General features: G+C 37.4%; 1 protein-coding gene across 2 annotated transcripts in view; it reads left to right on the top strand.

Annotated features, from left to right (window-relative positions):
- PCSK5 (proprotein convertase subtilisin/kexin type 5) overlaps positions 1 to 19,647 on the top strand; it is a 227,494-nt gene that overhangs the window by 55,167 nt on the left and 152,680 nt on the right. For both annotated transcript variants that reach the window (XM_066568788.1, XM_066568789.1), the window contains exons 4-5: positions 15,587 to 15,730; positions 17,956 to 18,032. In XM_066568788.1, the coding sequence (XP_066424885.1) occupies positions 15,587 to 15,730; positions 17,956 to 18,032 (221 nt within the window). The remainder of the gene's footprint in view (positions 1 to 15,586; positions 15,731 to 17,955; positions 18,033 to 19,647) is intronic.

The raw sequence follows: 19,647 nt of genomic DNA, 5'->3' as shown, positions 1-19,647 counted from the left end.
TAGATCAAAATTTTCACTAACAACACTGAGGAGTTGGATTGGTCCAGCTTTCTTGGGGATCTTGACCCTCAGTTTAGGTAGCTATCTTGTTAGTTTTTATTTAATTATTATATCTATTTGCTACTCTTAGGTGATTGTCCTTTTTACATAATTTCCTCCTGCAATTTCCATCTGCTACCACTCCAGACTGGTGATGGCATACTATATAAGAGGATAAAAGTATTCTGAAATTGAAAGCATTATTCTACTTTGCACCTGTCCTTTAAAAATGTTTGCCCAAACACACCATAACATTGACCCATTGTCATTGATACTGACCAGTGAGAGCAAACTAAATTCTGAAAGGTTCCTGCCTTTTAAAGCCACTCATACTGGCATGAGATGTGGTGTGCTTTCACTGTCTGGCTTCTGCTGCTCCACCAGTAGTCAAAAATTGCAAGTATTGATCTCACTGTGTGAAACAGCTTTGATCTTGTTTGGGACTTCAAACACAGTGGTACCCGAAGACCACATTGTGCATTATGTAAACTATAACCACAGACACATTCTGAGACTAATTCAGCATTTATTTTTCTGAATTAATTTACATGGGTGGCCAAATGCACTTTTTAAGCTTGGTTTGTTACTATTCCAAGGCCTAGAAAATATCTTCAGTGTTTTCAATATTTGAATGATTCACACACTAGATTTGTCCCATGGTCTAATAGGAAAAATCAAACTATGCCTGAGCCATGCATCTCTTCTAATCTCCTGGTATGCAGAAGTTCTATATACATGTGTGAGCGTGAAGGGAACAGAGGTTATGACTCACGGTGCCTCCAGGCAGGCACCAAGCAGCAGAGGTCTCCTTATGCAGTCGTGTTCTGTGGGGAAGGACAGGGACAATTTACATGTCAGAAGATGTGTTTAGATTTTTAAAATAATAATAATTTAAAAATTCTAACTTATCAGTTATTCTAAGTTACTTTTCTTGTAGGCATTTGTCAGTAGGGATACTACTAGGAAATGGATTCATACTGGAAAATTCAATTAGAAGGAATGCATGCAATGACATATGAGGTGAATTTTCCCCATTTGTCCTTTTGGTGGCAAGGAGATTCTAATCACGCTGCATGCACTTGTTCATTTGATTCATGTGTTACGTTGAGAGAGACAAGAAGGAAAGTACTTATTGTGTATTGAAAAGTTCTCACTTAGAATACTAAGAATATAATACTTAGAATAATAGTATCCATGTTAAATCCTGGCATCCATAAGTCAAAGTATGAAAGCTTAAAGTGACTAAACAGGAGAAAAGTGGCTAATTAGAGGGAAAAGAACAGCTGTTTTGGCTGTTCATTAGAATAAAAAGAGATATTTAATAATAAAGTGCTGCCTGTATGTTGTATTGCACTAAATAGTTTATTTAGTTGTTTTGCGCTGGGTGATTGGAGATTTGCACTGAGTAGTTTTTATATTGCACTGAACAGTTTATGTTATATCACATGGTTTGTTTTTCCCCCCTCTTATCATGTGTTTTTTTCTCTCACCCACCCCTCTCCCCAATACCCTCTGGGGGTCTCTCCCCTGGTCTGTCCCTCCCCTCGCCCCTCCTCACTGGAATCCCATTGGCTGTGGTCCTCTTCCTCCGCCCCCCATTCCCCTGGGATAAATGTCTCCCACCATGAGGCAACACTCTGTCTTCTACCTGGGCATCACCTGAGTCTGAGGTGTCTCCTCATAAGTCAATAAACAGAGGACATTTGTCCCCATGTGGAGAACAGCACTTCTAGTCTTTTGCCTTTGCCCATGTGAGATCGTGTGGGCTGGGGTCCATAGCTAGCCAGACTAGCCGAACAGCCTGTCCAGACAGGGATTCTTACACCCATAATGATATTGTTGCTCAGAATGTGTGCAACAAAGTGTACAGGCACAGGATCAGATCCCATACACCTCGCTGGCAATAGACATCCACCTGAATGCACTGCAGATCAAGGACAGATTTAAACATATTCCTAAACTTAATGTATACTTCTAAGTTCTGTTGATTTTTCCCAGTGTCCTCCAAGCCAACATTAATTGGCTGCTAATCGGCCCAAATTTTGTATTTTAGTAAGCCTGCCATTACATTAGTTGGTTTTGTGGATTGTTGTATGTCAAATCATCCATCTCTAGAGGTACTCATGAGGATGTAACAAGACTGAAATGGTTCTTCAGCTGAATTAATAGAAAATAATACTATTTGTTATTATTTTTATTTTATCTATTTTTATTGTTGTTTTATATTTAGATTACACAACATCAAGGTTATAAAATGAAAACTTTTTCTTGTTTTTTCAAGAAATCTTTTGTCTTTGAAAACTCATATCAATAGCAAAGCAACCACACAAACCTGTATTTTTCTGTTTTAAAACAATCAATATCTATGCAGTGATGCTTATCAACTAAAACTTCTAAAATTTTGCTCCAGAGGTAATTAAGAATATTTTTTCAAAATTTTATTCAACTTCTTTTCAAAAATGTTGTCACCCGCTCTTAAGTGGAAATGTGTTGCATTAACTTTGGCATAAAATAAACACCATTGCTTTCCAACTAGTTTTCAGAAATAAGAGAGGCTGGGTGTGGGTGGGCCTCATTTCTGATTAAAATCAATTTAACAGCATAATTCTGATTGAGTTCAATAAGAACTTACATGAGCAGATTCACTAACAATGAAATTAATCATTGCAGTGCTGTAAGTCTGCTAGACGTCAATAGGAACTTTCACAAACATAGAGTCACCAACAGTGCAGTTTATTGGAGCAACAAATTATAGATTCTTTTAGATTGCTGGTGATGAATTCACTAGACTTGCAAACTGTATTTTGTACATATACTATGTATACAGTCCTATGTATAAATATTCCTGAGTATATTCCAACTCAGTTGGAGGTGCAGAACTCACCCAAAGAGGTGCTTCTGCTCTTGGGAGATGAGCAAGCCCATTTACTTATCTGCAAAGTTGATTGTATTCTCATCCTCTGCCCTACAGGATTTCAAATGCCAATTTATACTTTTGGTAATAGTGAAGGTGAGATTGTATATTTTGTAATTTACATCATAAATGGTGGTGATGGGCAGCCACTTTATATGTAAAGGAGATGTCCAGAGTAGCTCAGAGATTACAGACTATGGGTCTTGTGCAAAGGTGGAGCAGAACAGGTGATGATTTAGCATCAGTCACTCTCCCCACTGGCTGATGGCAGCATTAGGGGTCATTCTCCACCTGATAACCCAACACTCCATCAGCAGGCCATCATGACCTTAGCCACACATCTTGGGGCTCAGCTGTAGCCCTCATTCCTGCAAGATGTCAAAAGGGGAAAAAGTACAAATCAGCTTATTTGGATGTCTCATGTCAATTCTGTGCTTAGATTCCCACAGCTACTCATCTGTGAGGCCTGCTGCCTCTCCAAAGACACGATGAATGGATTCCTGCTCACTGCAGAACAGTTTGACTAGATGACCTTTAAAATCTTCTATTTTACTTTTGACATTCTTGCTTAGCATATCTGATTGAGATTTAGTCACAGTAATTAATATTTCTTTGTGTATTTAGAGTGGAATTATTCATGATATGCTTATATTTAAGCCCACACCCAACTGCATAAACTGAAGATTCCTCTCAAATTATTTGAAGGTAGTTAAATAGCAGAAAAAAGCTTAGTCCTCCCATATCATACTTCTTACTGAGGCTTCAGTGGAGTTCCTGACATTCAGCTACATTAGTCTCACAGAAATCAGCATCAGGATCTCAACTCCTTTGGTTAATTCTCCTTTGGTTTGATTAAGCCTTTTCTTGATGATTAAAAATCTTACACATCTTAGCTGCATGTTTATCTCTGTCTGTACTAACCTTGTTAGGCCATTCTTTACTAGATTAAATAAATATTCCCCCTTCAAAAATATAATTGTGTTGAGTTATTTGCATGCTGCAGTCAAGTCATGTCTTTACCCTCTCAGATAAAATAGGTTCTTTAACTTGTTAAGAATCACTGTAAGTTGTGTTTACTTATTTCAGACAAGAAGGATCAAGAAAACAAGCAACAATTCAGTGTTCATTCTCCAGTAACATACTCTGTAAAACTTCAATACTGGGCACATGCATGCATCGTTCCAAAAATAGCCTCATTGCTGTCATTAAGAAAAATGTCTTTACCCACTTTTTGCTATTCCATTGCTTTACCTATCAGAGAATAATATGTAGCTTCATAGAACATCTTTTTGAAGCTGCAGATGACTGTCTACCTTAGATTTTAAATCCTTTTAACTATTACTGGTTTTCTGAAAATTCACATTTTAAGCCTTGCACTCTAAATTCTATAGGCATAATTTTTTGCATGATTTTATATAAAACTATATTATTAACATAGTTTATAATATAGTTTTATATTATATATATAAACCTCTGCTTAAATAGGTTTAACTTCATAAGTGATCCACATCACTGTCTCTGTTGCTCTCTGTACTTTCTGCCTCACTAACTTTTCTGTCATCAGAATTGAGTGTGCTATATAAGAACACTGTTTCAACTTTCCTGAACTACAAGTAAAAAGTGGAGCCTCTTAAGATTTGAGACGTAGTAATTGCAATGTAATTGTAATGCTAAGTAATTGTAAATTGTAATTGCAATGCTAAGTAATGTTTCCTTGAACAAACTGTATGTTAAGGAGTCATCATGGATTCAAAGTACAAACTGATATTCCAAATCTTCTGCTGGCTTCCTTATGAGTGGATATGTTAAGTACTTACAGATTCATGCCATGTTTCTAGTGGACCCAAACACCTCACTACAGTTTTTAAGGGAGCAAAAACATTTTTGTAGCATGGTTGTTTTCATGGTAGAACATGGAAAAAATGTAGTTTACTTGAGGTACATTGTATTTCCCTGATAATCCCCCCTTTTACTTGGAAGAACCTTTCTAACTTTGTAACATATTTTTGCTCATTCATTTTAAAATCATCTTTGCAGTTAAACAGCAGACTCTTTGTAGGAGAAACAAAGAGGGAAAAGATGATCCATTTACAGCTCAGATTTGAAAGTAGAGTAAGGTAAAAAAGGTAACTGACAGGAATCATAAAAGATAATGATGGTAGGAGAGAAAAGGAGAATGCAGAAATTGTTATAAAAATACAGAGAATATTTAATAGCTGTTGTACAAGAAAAAGTGATGGACACAGAGAAATTGTCACCAATCATAAAATTAAATTCACACCTTTAGTTTATTTTTGATTGTATATATTTTTTCCCTCTGACAATGCTCTAATCATAGCTTTCTTTAGTTCTTTCTTTGGGTGTTTTCTCTGCAGACTTCCTGGATTTGCAAAGATACCTGCAAATTCTGAAGGTTATCATGAATGGATATCATTTCAGTGCAAAGACTGCGTATGCGTAGTATAAGCCAATAGTATTTTCCTCCATTTGTTGTTAGACAAATTACATTTGATATGCATAAAAGGTGCATACACTGAGGTTGTATATTTTCTCTGTCTAAAGGAATACATTCCTGTAATATTAGTTCAAAACTGTGTTATCTGATTAGTTCCATATATTCAATTACTTTGTTTGCAGCTGGGAGAAGTTCCTTCATAGCACTGCTGAGATCAATGGTATCTATGTGTCTTTAATGCTTAAGTTCGGATTTAGATTAGCTGCAGCTCCCCAAGACCCTTAAAGCTCAATGGACATCAGTTTGTGTCCAGTTCTCCGTAAAAATAGTGTTTTCAAATACACTGGACTTCTCCAGAACCTTTCCCAATGTTTGTATTTTCTGAGATAGCTAGAATCCTGACACTGTGCTGAGATTTCTGTAAGATTCTTTGCAATTCTGACAACATTTTTACATACCTTGTCTATTTTGCACAGTCTTTCTTGCACAGTTATGTCATAAATCTCTGGACTAACCTTGCTCAACATTGCAAAATTTGATCATCTGAGTTAAATTTCCTGAGACAATATAAAGAATAATGGTGTGATACTTCTTTATCATATGCAAACCTTTTTGGTGTTTCTGAGTTGGGTTTTTGTTGATGTTCTTGAGTAATCTTTCCTTTTACTTCCCAGGCCTCCTTTTCCTTCCCAGGCCTCCCTTCTCTGGGCTAGTTCTCTCATTTAGACCTGATGATGTCAACTGCAAATTATAACTATCCACCCTCTCTAGTGGTTTGGCCTTATCTTCCCAGGTTTCACTTATACTACACAGAGGGCCTTGCATTCATCAACCCTAGCACACTCAAATGGTGAAAAGCCTATTGATGCCTACAGAATTTACTTCCCTGTAGGCAAGCTAAATTAGCAGCCATTCATCTTAGTCTTCATCTCTACTATTAATGAATTTTCACAGCATGCATTTCCAGTGTTAGATGAAACACTTTTATAAGGCTGTCTAAGGAGGGCATGAAGTGATGTCTGCACTTGTGTCTCAAGGGAGTGTTTTCATGATCCTAAAGCTTGTCCTCTGGCAAGTTATAGTCTCCTCTGATATACCTGAACAAATAATGGACCAAGGCTACAATAACCTGACGGCTGTGGCTCTTAGAGAAAAGTATGCTAGGTATTAAATAGCAGAGATGTTTATTCCTGTACTGAATGCACTGTGAAACAGTTTCAGCCTGAGAAACACCACATGCATTCTCCATTTCTAGTAGTGGAATATGGGGTTCTCTTCATATTCTGACCTAAAAGTGCCCTGTATTTCCCACCTGCTTTTGTTCCTTCAGAAAGAATAGGACATGTATCTTTCCTTCAGCCTCCTGAACGTGTCCTGTTGTCTCACATCCCTCCCTCTCATTGTCCCTCTGTCCCTCCTTCTCCTCCCCCAGGACATCCCATTGAGACCAGATGTCAGCAGGGTATTGCCTCATGGATCAGAGGCACAATCAGACCACAACATAAAATAGAGAAAAAAGGGCTGCAGCATTACAAGAGTCCTTAAAAGTTGCATACAACTATTCAGAGTCAACATCTCTTCATCTTTTTCCTTGCAAGTCCTCTTAGTCCTACAAGTTCATAACATTCTTAACAAAAAAAGTTTCCTGGTCCATCCCATATTAGTTCCCTGTCCACCCCCAGCATCCCAAAATAGTATATTCTTCTTAAGCACCACTCTTCCTTTTTCACTGTAAAATGAAAAAAGAGGGAAAGAGAAGGAAGTGGATTTGTGTAAGCCCCAGGCTCCTCCCACTCATCAGTCAGTCTCTTGGAAAGTTAGTGCTTAATTGAAGCCGTCTGCTCAGGGCCTTCTTTCCATGCAGTTATTACAATTCTGTAACATATGTTTACTCGAGGTCTAAATAAAACCACCTTCCTCTTCCAAGCTCCTTAACAAATGGATGTAGAACTAATGGTCTTTTACTTGAAAACATCTTAAAAAGTAAATTGTGAAGTGTGTCCTTAGTAGTGTGGCAAGAATCTCTAGAAACTTACGAAAACTATTTTAAAGCAATCTTTGCCATCTCTCTAATTGTTTTCCTAGAAATAATGAAAATATCCAGTCTAGCTTGAAGAGAGATAGAGAGAGAGAGAGAGAGAGAGAGAGAGAAATTTGTTCTTACTAAAAAAATATCTTTGGACTTTCTGTAACACTGCCTTATTTTTCTTTCTTTTTTGTGATTTAGAAGGGGTCAAATCAAAAGTGAGTCAAAGGCCACGTAAAATGGAAAGCATTGTCTCTCTGAGGAGTCATTTGTCCTTCATGAATACTGAATCCCCAGGCTTGGTGGTGCACTGCTAAGGCTGTTCTTTCCACATACTCTCTCTAATTAGTAAAAGAAGTTCCATACTTTCAAGACTTTGGACAAGGAAAAATGCATTTTCATGCTAAGTAGACTATTTATATGGTATTGATGGTATCAACAGGAGCAGCAGCAGTAAGTCATTGTGCAGTGATCTTGAGAGAAGATGGCCACATACATACCTTTCAGTGCATGCTTCTTTCCTTCTGGCATTTTTTGGCAGTAACCACAGGAAATTGTTTCTTTTTTTTCTCTCTCTCTCTGCCCAAAATGTTCTGCATGCTGTTCTTATATTTCTCCCAGTGCTTCTCAGGGAGAGTCCATACACTGACACATACCTCCCAGCATATGATCTTTGACACATGAGCAGTGATACAAGGACATACAAGGTGCACCAGGTCTAATATGCTGTTTATTATCATCACTGTTGTTGTTATCATTATTATACTGTAGTGAACCTTTCAAAGTGGTTTTAAAAAGTTTTTAAAAGAAACTTTTCATATTTGTCTCTTAGTGGAGGTGGCAGTGCATGCACAATAACCACAAAGCATTTTTAGCTGCTTTTCTTTCTCAGCCTGGAAGGAATCTCTCCTGTTGCCACCACATGGGAAAGAAATGGGACTAGAGGCAGATATCCTGTTGGAGACACAGGTTATGGCTCACGTCAGAGGAGGTGATGTTAGAGGCAGTTGCAGCTGGGAGAGAAACTTTGCTGTCTGAAGTCCTAGAAGCAGGGGAGCTTCCCACCCTTAAAAAGAGTGCACTGTCATCAGCCTGTGTGAAATGGACATAAAGGGCTTCCCTAAATTAGTTCTTCTTTAAGCCAGCACACAGTTTACAGAAAAAAACCACAAATATTGATTTTAAAATTGCCAATGATGAAAAACTGATGGACTTGTCTTGAACACAAATTTAACATGTTATGAATTATTCTGTTTTGTTAAGAATAGCAGTTTGATCAGCACCAAAAAAAACCTCAAACATTTAAACATATATTTTTCATTGTGAAAACCCATATATGTAGGTTTGTAAGTTATTCTTTTCTCTCTGTAGTCATGAAATACTCTTTAAGTAAGAAGAAGTAAGAAGCCCTTTCATATTGATTTTCTGTTCTTCATTGCTTAAAGAGGCAAAACATAATGCATGTCTGTGATTGTTTTATTGGCCTCTAAGTCTATTCTTTGTTAATGAATCAGTGAAGTTTAAGAACCAAATTCATCTCTAAAGTAAATTAACTAAACCCTATGAAACTGCATAAGCAATAAATTGGAATTAAATATTTAATATCATGCAGTCTTGAAATATTTCTCTTGCTACAGGTACAGATTTTAAAAAGTAGCAATTCAGCAAAGTATGACTCCAGAAGTTGGATGATACTTCATGCAAAAGAATCTTGTATTTGAGATTAATCAGGCTCTATATTATCTGCCTGTTCCTGCTAGATCTTAAACATAAAGAGTGCAGCAACAATCAGAAATTATTTAAAGATGTAACTCAGAAGGAAATACCTTTTGTATAGAGTTATCAAGTGCTTTTTGTCATGCACTAAGTGTCAGATTATGCCTGAGAAAAATAAAGATCCGCAAGTATTCCTTCTTCTAAAACCTCTTCATTGATCATCTTTTTTTTGTGATAAAATAATTTTAAAAAGTGAGAAATACTTTTTTAAAAGAAACATTATTTTTATAGTCTGTTTAGAAAATGCAGCTTTCAAGTGCATACTCTTGGCTTTTTGTAGAAGCCAAAAAGTCATTTCAGTAGATTACATATCTTATGCCCATTTTAATAAGGACCCCAGATTTCCAACTGTCTTGATTATTACCTTGCTTTCTTCTTTGATTCCCCTTTAAAATTGGATCACCTGAAAAGCATAATAATATTTTTTTCCAGGAAAAGAGAGAATAATTGGCAAGTTTTAACTTAAAACACTGCACAAATCCATACCTCAGAAAGTTGAATGTAGCATTAGGATGTCCCCTCTATTAAAAAGCATATGACCTTTGCTGCCTGTGCATTTGCCTGGACCCAAGCTAGAAATGCCAAATGCCCCAAATTACATTCCCTGCACAGAAGAGGGAGATAGTAATTTCTTTAACTGCACAGAATGTCAGAATCAGCCCTGTGTGCTCCCTTTCTCTCTGCTTGTGTTGCTCAAGGTCAAGCCATAGGTCCTTGACTGTCCTTCGTCTAGGAGCAATCTTGTGCAGCTTCTGTCTTCTCCATGCTTGCAAGTTAGTAGCTGACAAACCCTCTGATGCAGAGAGCATGACTGTAGTATTTTTGTTTCTGCATGTGTCAAAGACCATTTCACTATGACTCTAAGGAAACCAGACTCTCTTATTGTTGCTGTTGTTGTTCTTCTCAATACCCAGAATCTATCTTTTCTAATCCCTAACTGGGATCTAGTATTTCAGAGCTTTCCCACGATCAGAAGTATAGGTACGCTAACACTAAATGAGATCTAGGGCTTGTCAAACTCACAATTGGTCACTCTGATTATCATGTTGTGTTTCTTTATATCCCCGTAGATAAGGACTGGATCTTGCCAAAGAATTCCTTGTAACTCAAAAACTGCAAGAAACCAGTGCAGTGAAGTCATGAAGACTTACAGAGGGCACAGTATGCCTTTTCTGAGGAACTGTATGTCAGAGAATTGGAAACTTCTGTTTGTACTCTAGTTTTGTAGACTAATAGGCATTGCTAAGCAATACAGAACAGAATTTTACAGTTGTAATTTGATTTTAATCTTTGTAATTCCAAAATACTTTAATCATTGATATGTTCTTGATTCTTCAGTTTAACTGTTCAGTTTTGTTCCTGATCCCTAAATGGACATACCAAGACTCCAATTGCAAAAATTAGTGCAGCAGACACATTAAGATAATGACCATAAGGTAGTTTTTACAGACATTTCGCAAAATAAGCGTGTCTTGGTTTGAAAAGACAGGTGTCTGTTAAGGAAGGCAGGAGCCTCCCCTGAAACAGAAAATGCAAACCCCCTCCTCCAAATTGTTATAATTTTGAAATTAAGGAGGCTCTCATGCAAAGGTATGGGAGCAGGAATAACTGTTCTTTATTAGGGAAGAAAAGAAAAATAAAATAAACAATGTAGCATTACTAAACAACATTGACAGAGCCAGAATACAACCTGACACCCTGTTGGTCAGGGTGTTGGTAGTAGTCCAATTAAATGGCGGCTGCAGTCCTCCTGGAGTAGCAGATCTGGTTCTGTTGAAGCAGTGATCCTGTAGAAGGGTGTAGTCTTCCTCTGAAGATCCACTGGAGAAGACAGCTGCTTCTCTGGGAATCCAATGGAAAAGGTTGACTGTGGTATTCCAGATCTCTGATTGTATCCAGGTAGGAATGCTTGGCTCCTCCCCCTGGGCAGAGTTTCTCCCAATGGGATGATGTAATTTTATCAGTCATGGAGGGACACTCAATGGCCCATGAACAGAAGATATCTCCCCTGAGGGAGAATGGCTTGTGGAAGAGAAAAAGAAAACTGCCTAATTAACAGAAGTTAACTGCCCCATCAGATAGGAATAGAACACACCCCCCCATTTCCAACCTAAGACAAAGCGTGAGAATCCATCCCCATGTCTTATACTGACTGCAACATGCAAACTTCAGAAAATCTTTTTAAAGTTATGTCTGTTTGTTAATTGTGAAAAGGCAGGCTTCCAAAATGTCTGTCCAAAGATATCAAAGATATATCTAGAACAAGATATATTTTGTGTTTTTATGCTCATAAGTATTGAATTTCAAGTATGGGAAAAGTTCAATATTTGAAATTTTTCATACAATATTCCTCCTTCTTCTATGTGTACTTCAGAGGTTTTTCCACCTTGTACATAGTTTTTATGAAATACCATCCATTGTATCATTAGCGTTTTCAAATTAAACATTCCAAAGAAAAACATCACGCTTTGAATGCCCTTTTAAATTTTTAGTAAAATCTTTAAAATCTGTGTAAAATTACTGTAAGTAATGGGGCAAGAGTTTGTTTATTCCTTTTGGTGGTATTCTCCAGGCTATGGATGAAAGCAATGCATGTTGAAGTAGTGCTGATTTCAAGAGGTAGAAAATACAGTAGAATAGTCTATTTTATACTGTTTCCTTTAAAATTCAGAAAACAACAGTTCAAAGATTGACAGATCTAGTAAAAGCTTGCAACCACTGTATTTGTACATGATCATGGCAAAAAATTGTTTTTATCCTAACAAAATTCTAATTCAAGTAAAATTTTAACAAGAAAGAATACGGAAAATAGATTGAAAGTAAACCGTAAAATTCAGTAATTGCTCATTTGATACAAAATTGAGTCACTCTGGATCATGTAACATTTATTTTCATGACAGATGTTTAATAGTTCTTTATTTGGGTAACACTGTAAATTGAAAAACTACTTCCAAATTAATTAAAACCAGTCCTCTGCTAACAACTTGACAATGTAATTTGGATTGGTGGTAGAGAAGCAGTAGGTGCTTAAAGAAAATTTAAGGAAATTTCCTTGCAGGAAGTGTTTTTTGAAGGAAAGAGGAATTTTTACCCAATCCAGCAGCTAAGCACCACACAGTTGCTTATTCACTCCCCCAACAGTGGGATCAGGGAGAGAATGAGAAGGGTAAAAGCAAGAAGATATATGCATTGAGATAAAAAGAGCTTAATAGGAAAAGCAAAAGCTGCACACAATAGCAAAACAGACGAGGGAATTCATTCACCTTTTCCCAGGTTTTCAACCATCTCCAGGAAGCAGGGCTCCATTGTGTAAAAATGACTTGGGAAGGCAAATGCCATAACTTGGAACATTTTCCCCTTCCTTCTCCCCCTCCCCAGCTCTAAGTAGTGAGCATGACATCCTATGATATGGTCAGTTGAGGTCACCTGTGTCCCAGCTGTGTCCCCTCCCACCTTCTTGTCCACCCCCAGCCTCCTCACTGAGAGAGTGATGTGAAGAGAAAAAAAGGCTTTGGCTCTGGCAACCACTTCTAAGCAATAACGAAAACATCCCTGTTTTATCCCAGCTCTGTTCATCACAAATCCTAAACAGCCCTATACTAGTCACTGTGAAGAGAATTAACTCTATCTCAGCCAAAATCAGTCCAAGGGGACAGAAAAGAGTGCAAGTGAAGCCAAGTAATAGCTGGCATATTAGATGCTGTGGTATGTGGAGTGCCGTATCTGTACCATATGCCATAAAAGATAGTACTTAAGGAGTAATTCCACTCTCAGATTCAAAGTGTTCTTGATTAAAGACCAATCAGACTGCTCCAAGAGGAAAATGCCCATTCTGATTTATCTGGAGAAATACAGACACAAATATGAGGGAAAGTCTAATTTTTGATTAAAATACAGAAATCTTGCATCAGATGTTGAATTAAACAAAACTGGTGTTTCAGTGGTAAAAGACAATAATGAAAGAGAAAAATAAGGCTAGAAACAGGGCAGAGATTAAAAAATGCATAAATAAATAATTGAATAGAAGAAAAAACAGTAGGGAGTAGAGGTGAAAAAACCCAGATGCTCTTCTAAATAGGACAAGAGAAGTTGTTTTTTTTTGTAATGATAATAACTGAACTCTTCATCTGCTTTGAATGACTCCCATTTGGATGCTTCTTTATTGCTTTTACATTTTGTATTAACATTCCTATGTTAACATACGCTGTGTGCTAAAGTTAGAAGTGGGCTCACAATTACAACTGCTTTACCCTTCCTTAATCAATTTGACCCCATGTGTCTCTTGAGAGAACCATCAGAGCACACAGTAAGGCAAGACATGTCTTTCATGGCTGTCTCCATGCATGTAGCAAAGGCCCCTTCAGTCACCATCACAAAAGAAAATATTCCAGTAAGACAAGTGAGGGCAATGGACTCGTTAAGGGAAGTACTGGTGATCTTCTGGCAGAGATCCAAAGAGCTTGCAAAGGAATGGGATTAAAATATCCATATGCTTGCTTAGCCTGTGTGGTTTGGCTGGTATGAAAGCAAAATAACAAGCTCATCCCTTAGGAAGAGACGACAAGACATTAGGCAAAGCAGTTGAGGGTCATTTGGCATTCCAGAAATGGGGATAAAGGCACAGTGTAATGGTCCAGTAAATCTGACTGGAGGCCAGAGCCAGGAATCCTGATTGGCTGTTGTAGCTCACCCTATGGCCAAAGGCTAGTGGTTCCATCTTCCTGTCTCTTTGTCTTCACATCAGAAAATGTGGGGGATGATATTAAAAACTTTGGCAGGTATTTTCTGATACTTAATTTAGTAACATTTTGAAAAAGACAGATGTACCTGGAAACATTAAATTTGTTTAACCATCTTGTTTGTACATTAGAAATCCTTGTGTGTACAACTATTACACTCAGACAGCAAGTTTACACTGTAATTAATTTCATAAAGCCAGCAGTATGAGCATTTCCAAACAATACAGAGAACAAAAGCTACACATTCCTTGGAACTGGTCCCTGAAGTCCTTTGTGTGTGGATGGATAGACAGAGAGAGACAGATATTTGTGGGCATAATGGAAAAACCCTGAGAGAGACTTTATATTATCTATAATAATATAACCTTGCTCTAGTAATAACAAATGACCATTCTTAAATCCTCTGATTTGGGTGGTAAAGTGGAGAAAAAGAAGGAGGAGGAAAAATATGATTTAATAGAATCAGTTTGCACACAGGTTTGCTAATGGAGACTGAGAAAGTTTGCTGACTGGAGAAGACTAAGTCAAAGTGGAGTACACCCCTCCAAATCTATTTACTCCTTAGAAGAAGCAGAGTGACTAAACATGAGGCTGAAGTGGGGACATGAGGTGGAGACACAGGGAATGAGGTGGCACATGCTCTACAGCCACTGATGGCTCTACAGCCATCATTTATTATGATACAAATTTCTTCTTTAATTTCTTTTTTCTTCCTCCCACCCTTTACTTTTATTCTTTCCTGTACCCCCTCTTTTTTCTGTTTTTGCCTATTGCTCTGTCTGAGCCTGGCAGAGCTGCAGGAAAGCAGTACTCATGAGAGAGGCTCATTGAACTAATTTCACAGGGGAGGGCTCTGCGTATGGATTAGAGTGGCTAATGGGGCATTATAAATACTGAGGGTCATGTCTCATAGCCATGGCGAGCCAGATTTCTTCACATGAACTGGTTGCATTTGTGTCTAGGAAGAGGCTTTTAGCTTTAATGTACGCTAAACTTTCTTCCTCCATGATACTGGCCTTGGTTGCTCTGAAAGCTGTACCCCAGGCTGCTGTCAATCAGCACTAACTACAATTCATCCAACCCCCTAAGATGCAAGTTTTTCAGGGTGGTGTTTTCATTACAGGTTCTTAACTGTGGCTCATCTCCTGCTGATACTGCACAAAACCTGCCAAAAGCCTTCTTTTGTAGATAGAAATGAATCTTGATTGGTTTCCAAACATTCTGTCAGGAAATTGTACACAGCGTATAAGCTCTAAAAAGCAAGGTGGTTCTTTTTTTCCATTAGCATTTCAGTACAGGCATTTGTCTACTTTTATCCACATATGGTTTAGTTTTTTGAAAAAAAAAATTCAAATATTTCAAATTCAGTACAGCTGAATGCCTCCTTTTGTATTGCTTAGCATGAAGAGTAATCAGAAAGAGAAATAAGTGGGACTAGCAGTTTTTGTACAATTTGCATTTTTTAAAATTGTTTTCTGTCTAAATAAAGGTGTTGATGTTGTATAGTTCCTATTCAACTCAATATGTTCATGTGCGGTTTTAAATAGCAATGTTAATGTCAGTAGGATAGTATCTCAATCCCTCACTGCTCAGTAACCTCCAATATACAACATCTTTGTCTCCTCTTCTTTCCCCAGCACTGCAGTGACAACACCCACCATTGCCAATCAGATATGAATATAGTAGGTGCTTGGAAGAGAGGTTACACTGGAAAGAATGTTGTGGTCACCATCCTGGATGACGGCATTGAAAGAAACCACCCAGACTTGATGCAGAATTATGTGAGTGTACACAGGAGCCCAGATTTCCTGCTTTGTTATTACTGAAAAATAATTTGCTGCTTCTAGAAAGATGGAGAAAAGAGGAGGGAAGGGGGAAGAATCATACAAGTGTTTCCTCAAATGTTAACACCAATGGGTGGAAGGAAAACAGGTTTTGATAATATGCATTGTTTTAGTTAAGACTGTGTTTCATCTGAATGTATTTAATATCTGGATACTTCTTGTAGCTGAGTCCTGAATTTCTGAAGAACTGGAACCAATTACTGGATATTTTTTGTCTCTTCTGCAATTTTTTTTACTTAATATCTTCACACTTTCAGAACTTAGAAATGGAATACACTGCTTTTCAGTTAACACACACAGATGAATTCCATATTTGGCCAATACATTAGTCAGTGAGAGAGAAGCTTTTCTCAAAGACAGTAATTTTACAGTAATCCTTCAATGCATTAATTTTTAAAGCTGTTTATTATACTGCTAGAAACAATATGAAAGGAAAATATATGACCTTTCATGATTCACTCAGTTAAGAACAGGTATAGAATATTCTGAAAGAATATTCTTTCTAATAACTCTCTTAACTCTACTGGGTCCCCTCACAATTTGTGATAGAGCTGCATCCATTGTTTTCTGTGTCTGTGTCTCATTTTGCCTAACAAGATTTCTGTTTGCTTGTGGTTCACCATGTTTAGATGACTGATTTAATCTGTCTTGGAAGCTGATAACATAAGGAGAATCTTCTTCACTAGTGAGTTAGCTCCTGTTGGTGTCAGAGTTTGAAGCTGTTCAGAGCATGAGGTCCACATTTTGCTGGAGTGATTTGTCCTATCTTTTGGAAGTAGGCATTAACTGTGAGGACCTTATTATTTGTCTGAAATAGAGTGTGCAAGGTGTACTTCTACACAGCGTAATAAAAGAAGCAAATATATTTGGATTGAGCTGGAGTGGTGAAGATGACCAGTGCAAGGCAAGCACATACCCTAATTCCCATTACAAATGTAGATCTTGTTAAAGAGCCCTAAACAAAGGCTTCTTGCCAGCAACTTTACTTCTTGATAGAGCATTAAGAGATTGTGACAAAAACATCTTTAACGACCCATTAAAAACCACAATGGTGTCCACAGTTTAAAGCCACTTATTTTAAATTAGCCATATCTACATATGTATCCTTCCCTATGGTACATGTGGAACTCAGCTTGGAGGATGTGAAAACAACTGGGGGGCAATTGCCTAATGTGTCAATGTATGTTTGATCCTATCCTACATGACACATCTTTCATTTTAATATCTTATATTATTTAAATAAAGCAGATAAAATTTTACCTCCTCAGTGAATGACCCAGATTGTATCAGTACTGCCCTACCACTGAATTGAAAGCAACAATTTCTATCCTTACTGCTCCTCTCTCCCTTTCCTGGTGCCAGCTTGGAATTCCCCAAATTCACAAACAATACACATTGTTTGTTTGATCATAAATATGTTCTATATCTCAGATTATAGGTGATGGGGCTGCAAATAGGAATATTTGAGGTTAATGTGTAACTGGTTTTGAAGAAACAAGAGTTTAAGAATTGCTGCTTGCCATGTCAGCACACTGCATGTCACTGCATCAATTAATGAGAGCCATACAAACCAGCAGCTGTTCATTCTATGAACTCTTTTTAGCTGTAAGACCCATGACAAATATGGAACAAAAAGACAGATATCTTGCAGATATTTGAAACAGTTGTACTCTCAAGGAAATGGGGAAGCAGTTTGTGTTGCTTTCCAAGATGTAATTTTATAACAATATTCTTAAGAAAATTATATTATTCTAATTTCTTGAAACAATGTCTGAAATTTCAGTCATAGTCATGAAGATAAATTTTTGAATCTTAAAACATTCAGCAAAATCTCAGTTTTGAGAATGAACTCTCCTAACTTCCTAAAGGTTTGTAGAAGAGAAGTAGTCTTCTCGTTAAATGAAACACCATATTCTATTTCCTCCCTAGTGCTGGACATGTACTTTTTCAGAGCATTTTTTATCCTGATGTGTTTTCCAAAATTAAAATAAAATATATAATTCCTGTATATAATGCTGTCCTAAAAGACAGTCACCATAAAACCACAGGAATATTAAGTTAGCTTATTTACTCTTTTGTAGGAACCTGCTAATGAATGTATAGGTCACAGGAGTAGATGGCTAATTAATTAGCAACTGGTTTTTTTCTTCTGTTGGATACAGGATTCGCAAGCCAGTTTTGATGTAAATGGAAATGATTTTGACCCTATGCCTCGATATGATGCCAGCAACGAGAACAAGTAAGGCACTATGACACCCTTCACATTTCCAATCTAAGCCACCAGACAGAAAGTACCAATTAGTCTATGAAACTCTACAAAACTTTATTCCTCATTAAACAGAATGATCTGCATTAAAATCTTTGTGAAATACATGTTTTTGTCTTTTTCATGCACACATATGACTCTTTGAAATCATTTGAACCTATCTGAAAACGCATAAAAATTGTTCTGAGAGTTCTGGGCGTGTGAAACGAACCATTTTCCATCCCTTTAGGAGGCAGAATGTATGGGATGACTTGCTTTTCTTAAATATAATTTCATTGAATTATTAGCCTGTTATTATGTGTTACAACTGTCCTAGTTTCTGAGTCTCTTGAACTTTGTAGAATTTTTTAATTGAAGTAGGCAAATTAGTGGAGATTGTTGGTTTTTTTCCCCCTGCAACAATGTGATGGAGATAAAGTGATGGAGATTTTTCATTTGGAGTTAGATAAAAACACAGAAGTGGGAATTCTGGCAGGTTATATCTGTGTCAGATGACTAGTTGGAGATATCTCAATGAATGACATATTTCCCCTTCAGAGTTCTGCTTTCTGATATTTCTCATTCCATCTTGCTCTTTAGATGTGCCATAGTTAAGGCTTGGAGAAAATCAGGGAGGACACTTCATCTCAGGAAGTGGGCCACCTTTCTGCTCAGTGGATATTTGAGGGCAGTTATTTGTTGGTAACATTTTATTAGCTAGGTACTTGGCAGAAAGAAACACCTTTCTGTGGAATTGCATCTTTTGAAGGAAGGAGAATACGCTTGTTGTCAATATGTTAACTATACATTTTGTTTTCTTGAGGTTTGGGTTCTTGTTTTTTTGGGTTTTTTTTTTTTAATTGTGAAAAGCATTTAATGCTTTCTGCCCACAGAAAAGAAACTACAAAGGTTGAAACCTTGTCCTTTACACAACTAAAATGCTTTGGGGGTTGTGTTGTTTCTTTCCTGCAAACAAATTTTGTCCAGAAGAATGCAGCAGGTGAAAGCTGGGAGTCAGCTACAAAACTTAACGATGATTAAACTGCAGAAACAAGTTGGAGCAACGTTGGATCACACTTAGATGGGAGAATCCTCTCCTTGTCAAAACCTTCTTCATAAAGGCAGGAAAAGCTGTTAGATCATAATAGGACAGGCTGAAGTACAGGGCCTTGTTACTTGCCCTCTACAAATACTCTTCAGCTGAGCTGCTGTGTTTGCATCACAGCACATCCCTCTCTTCTGCTGACCAGCACACACCTATACCTACACACACTTCAGGGATACATCCTGCCTCATCTGGGAGAAGATGTACCTCTTCTTGCACTTGGGGTATAACAAGGGTACACTTAGAGACTTTGAAATTTCAGTGGACTTTCAAGGACTTCTGGGTGCAGCAAGAAGCCACATACCTTTACCTGTGAAGTTGAATCTTTTTCTTTGGCTGAGAAGAACTGAAGTTACTTTCTTACAAAGCATGTCCAGAAAAGGGAGTCTGCTTTCTGTTTTATTAGTAGTTAAAGTTTTATACAGGATATAAATTTGGACTGCTTCTTTTATGTCCTAGAGCCTAGAGGGTTTTAGTTTTCATACCCTGCCTCCCTTTTAGGTA

The sequence above is a fragment of the Molothrus aeneus genome, chromosome Z, assembly GCF_037042795.1.
Source record: "Molothrus aeneus isolate 106 chromosome Z, BPBGC_Maene_1.0, whole genome shotgun sequence".
NCBI lineage: Eukaryota > Metazoa > Chordata > Aves > Passeriformes > Icteridae > Molothrus > Molothrus aeneus.
Note: the sequence above shows the minus strand (reverse complement) of the source record. Positions and strands in the feature narration are given on the sequence as shown.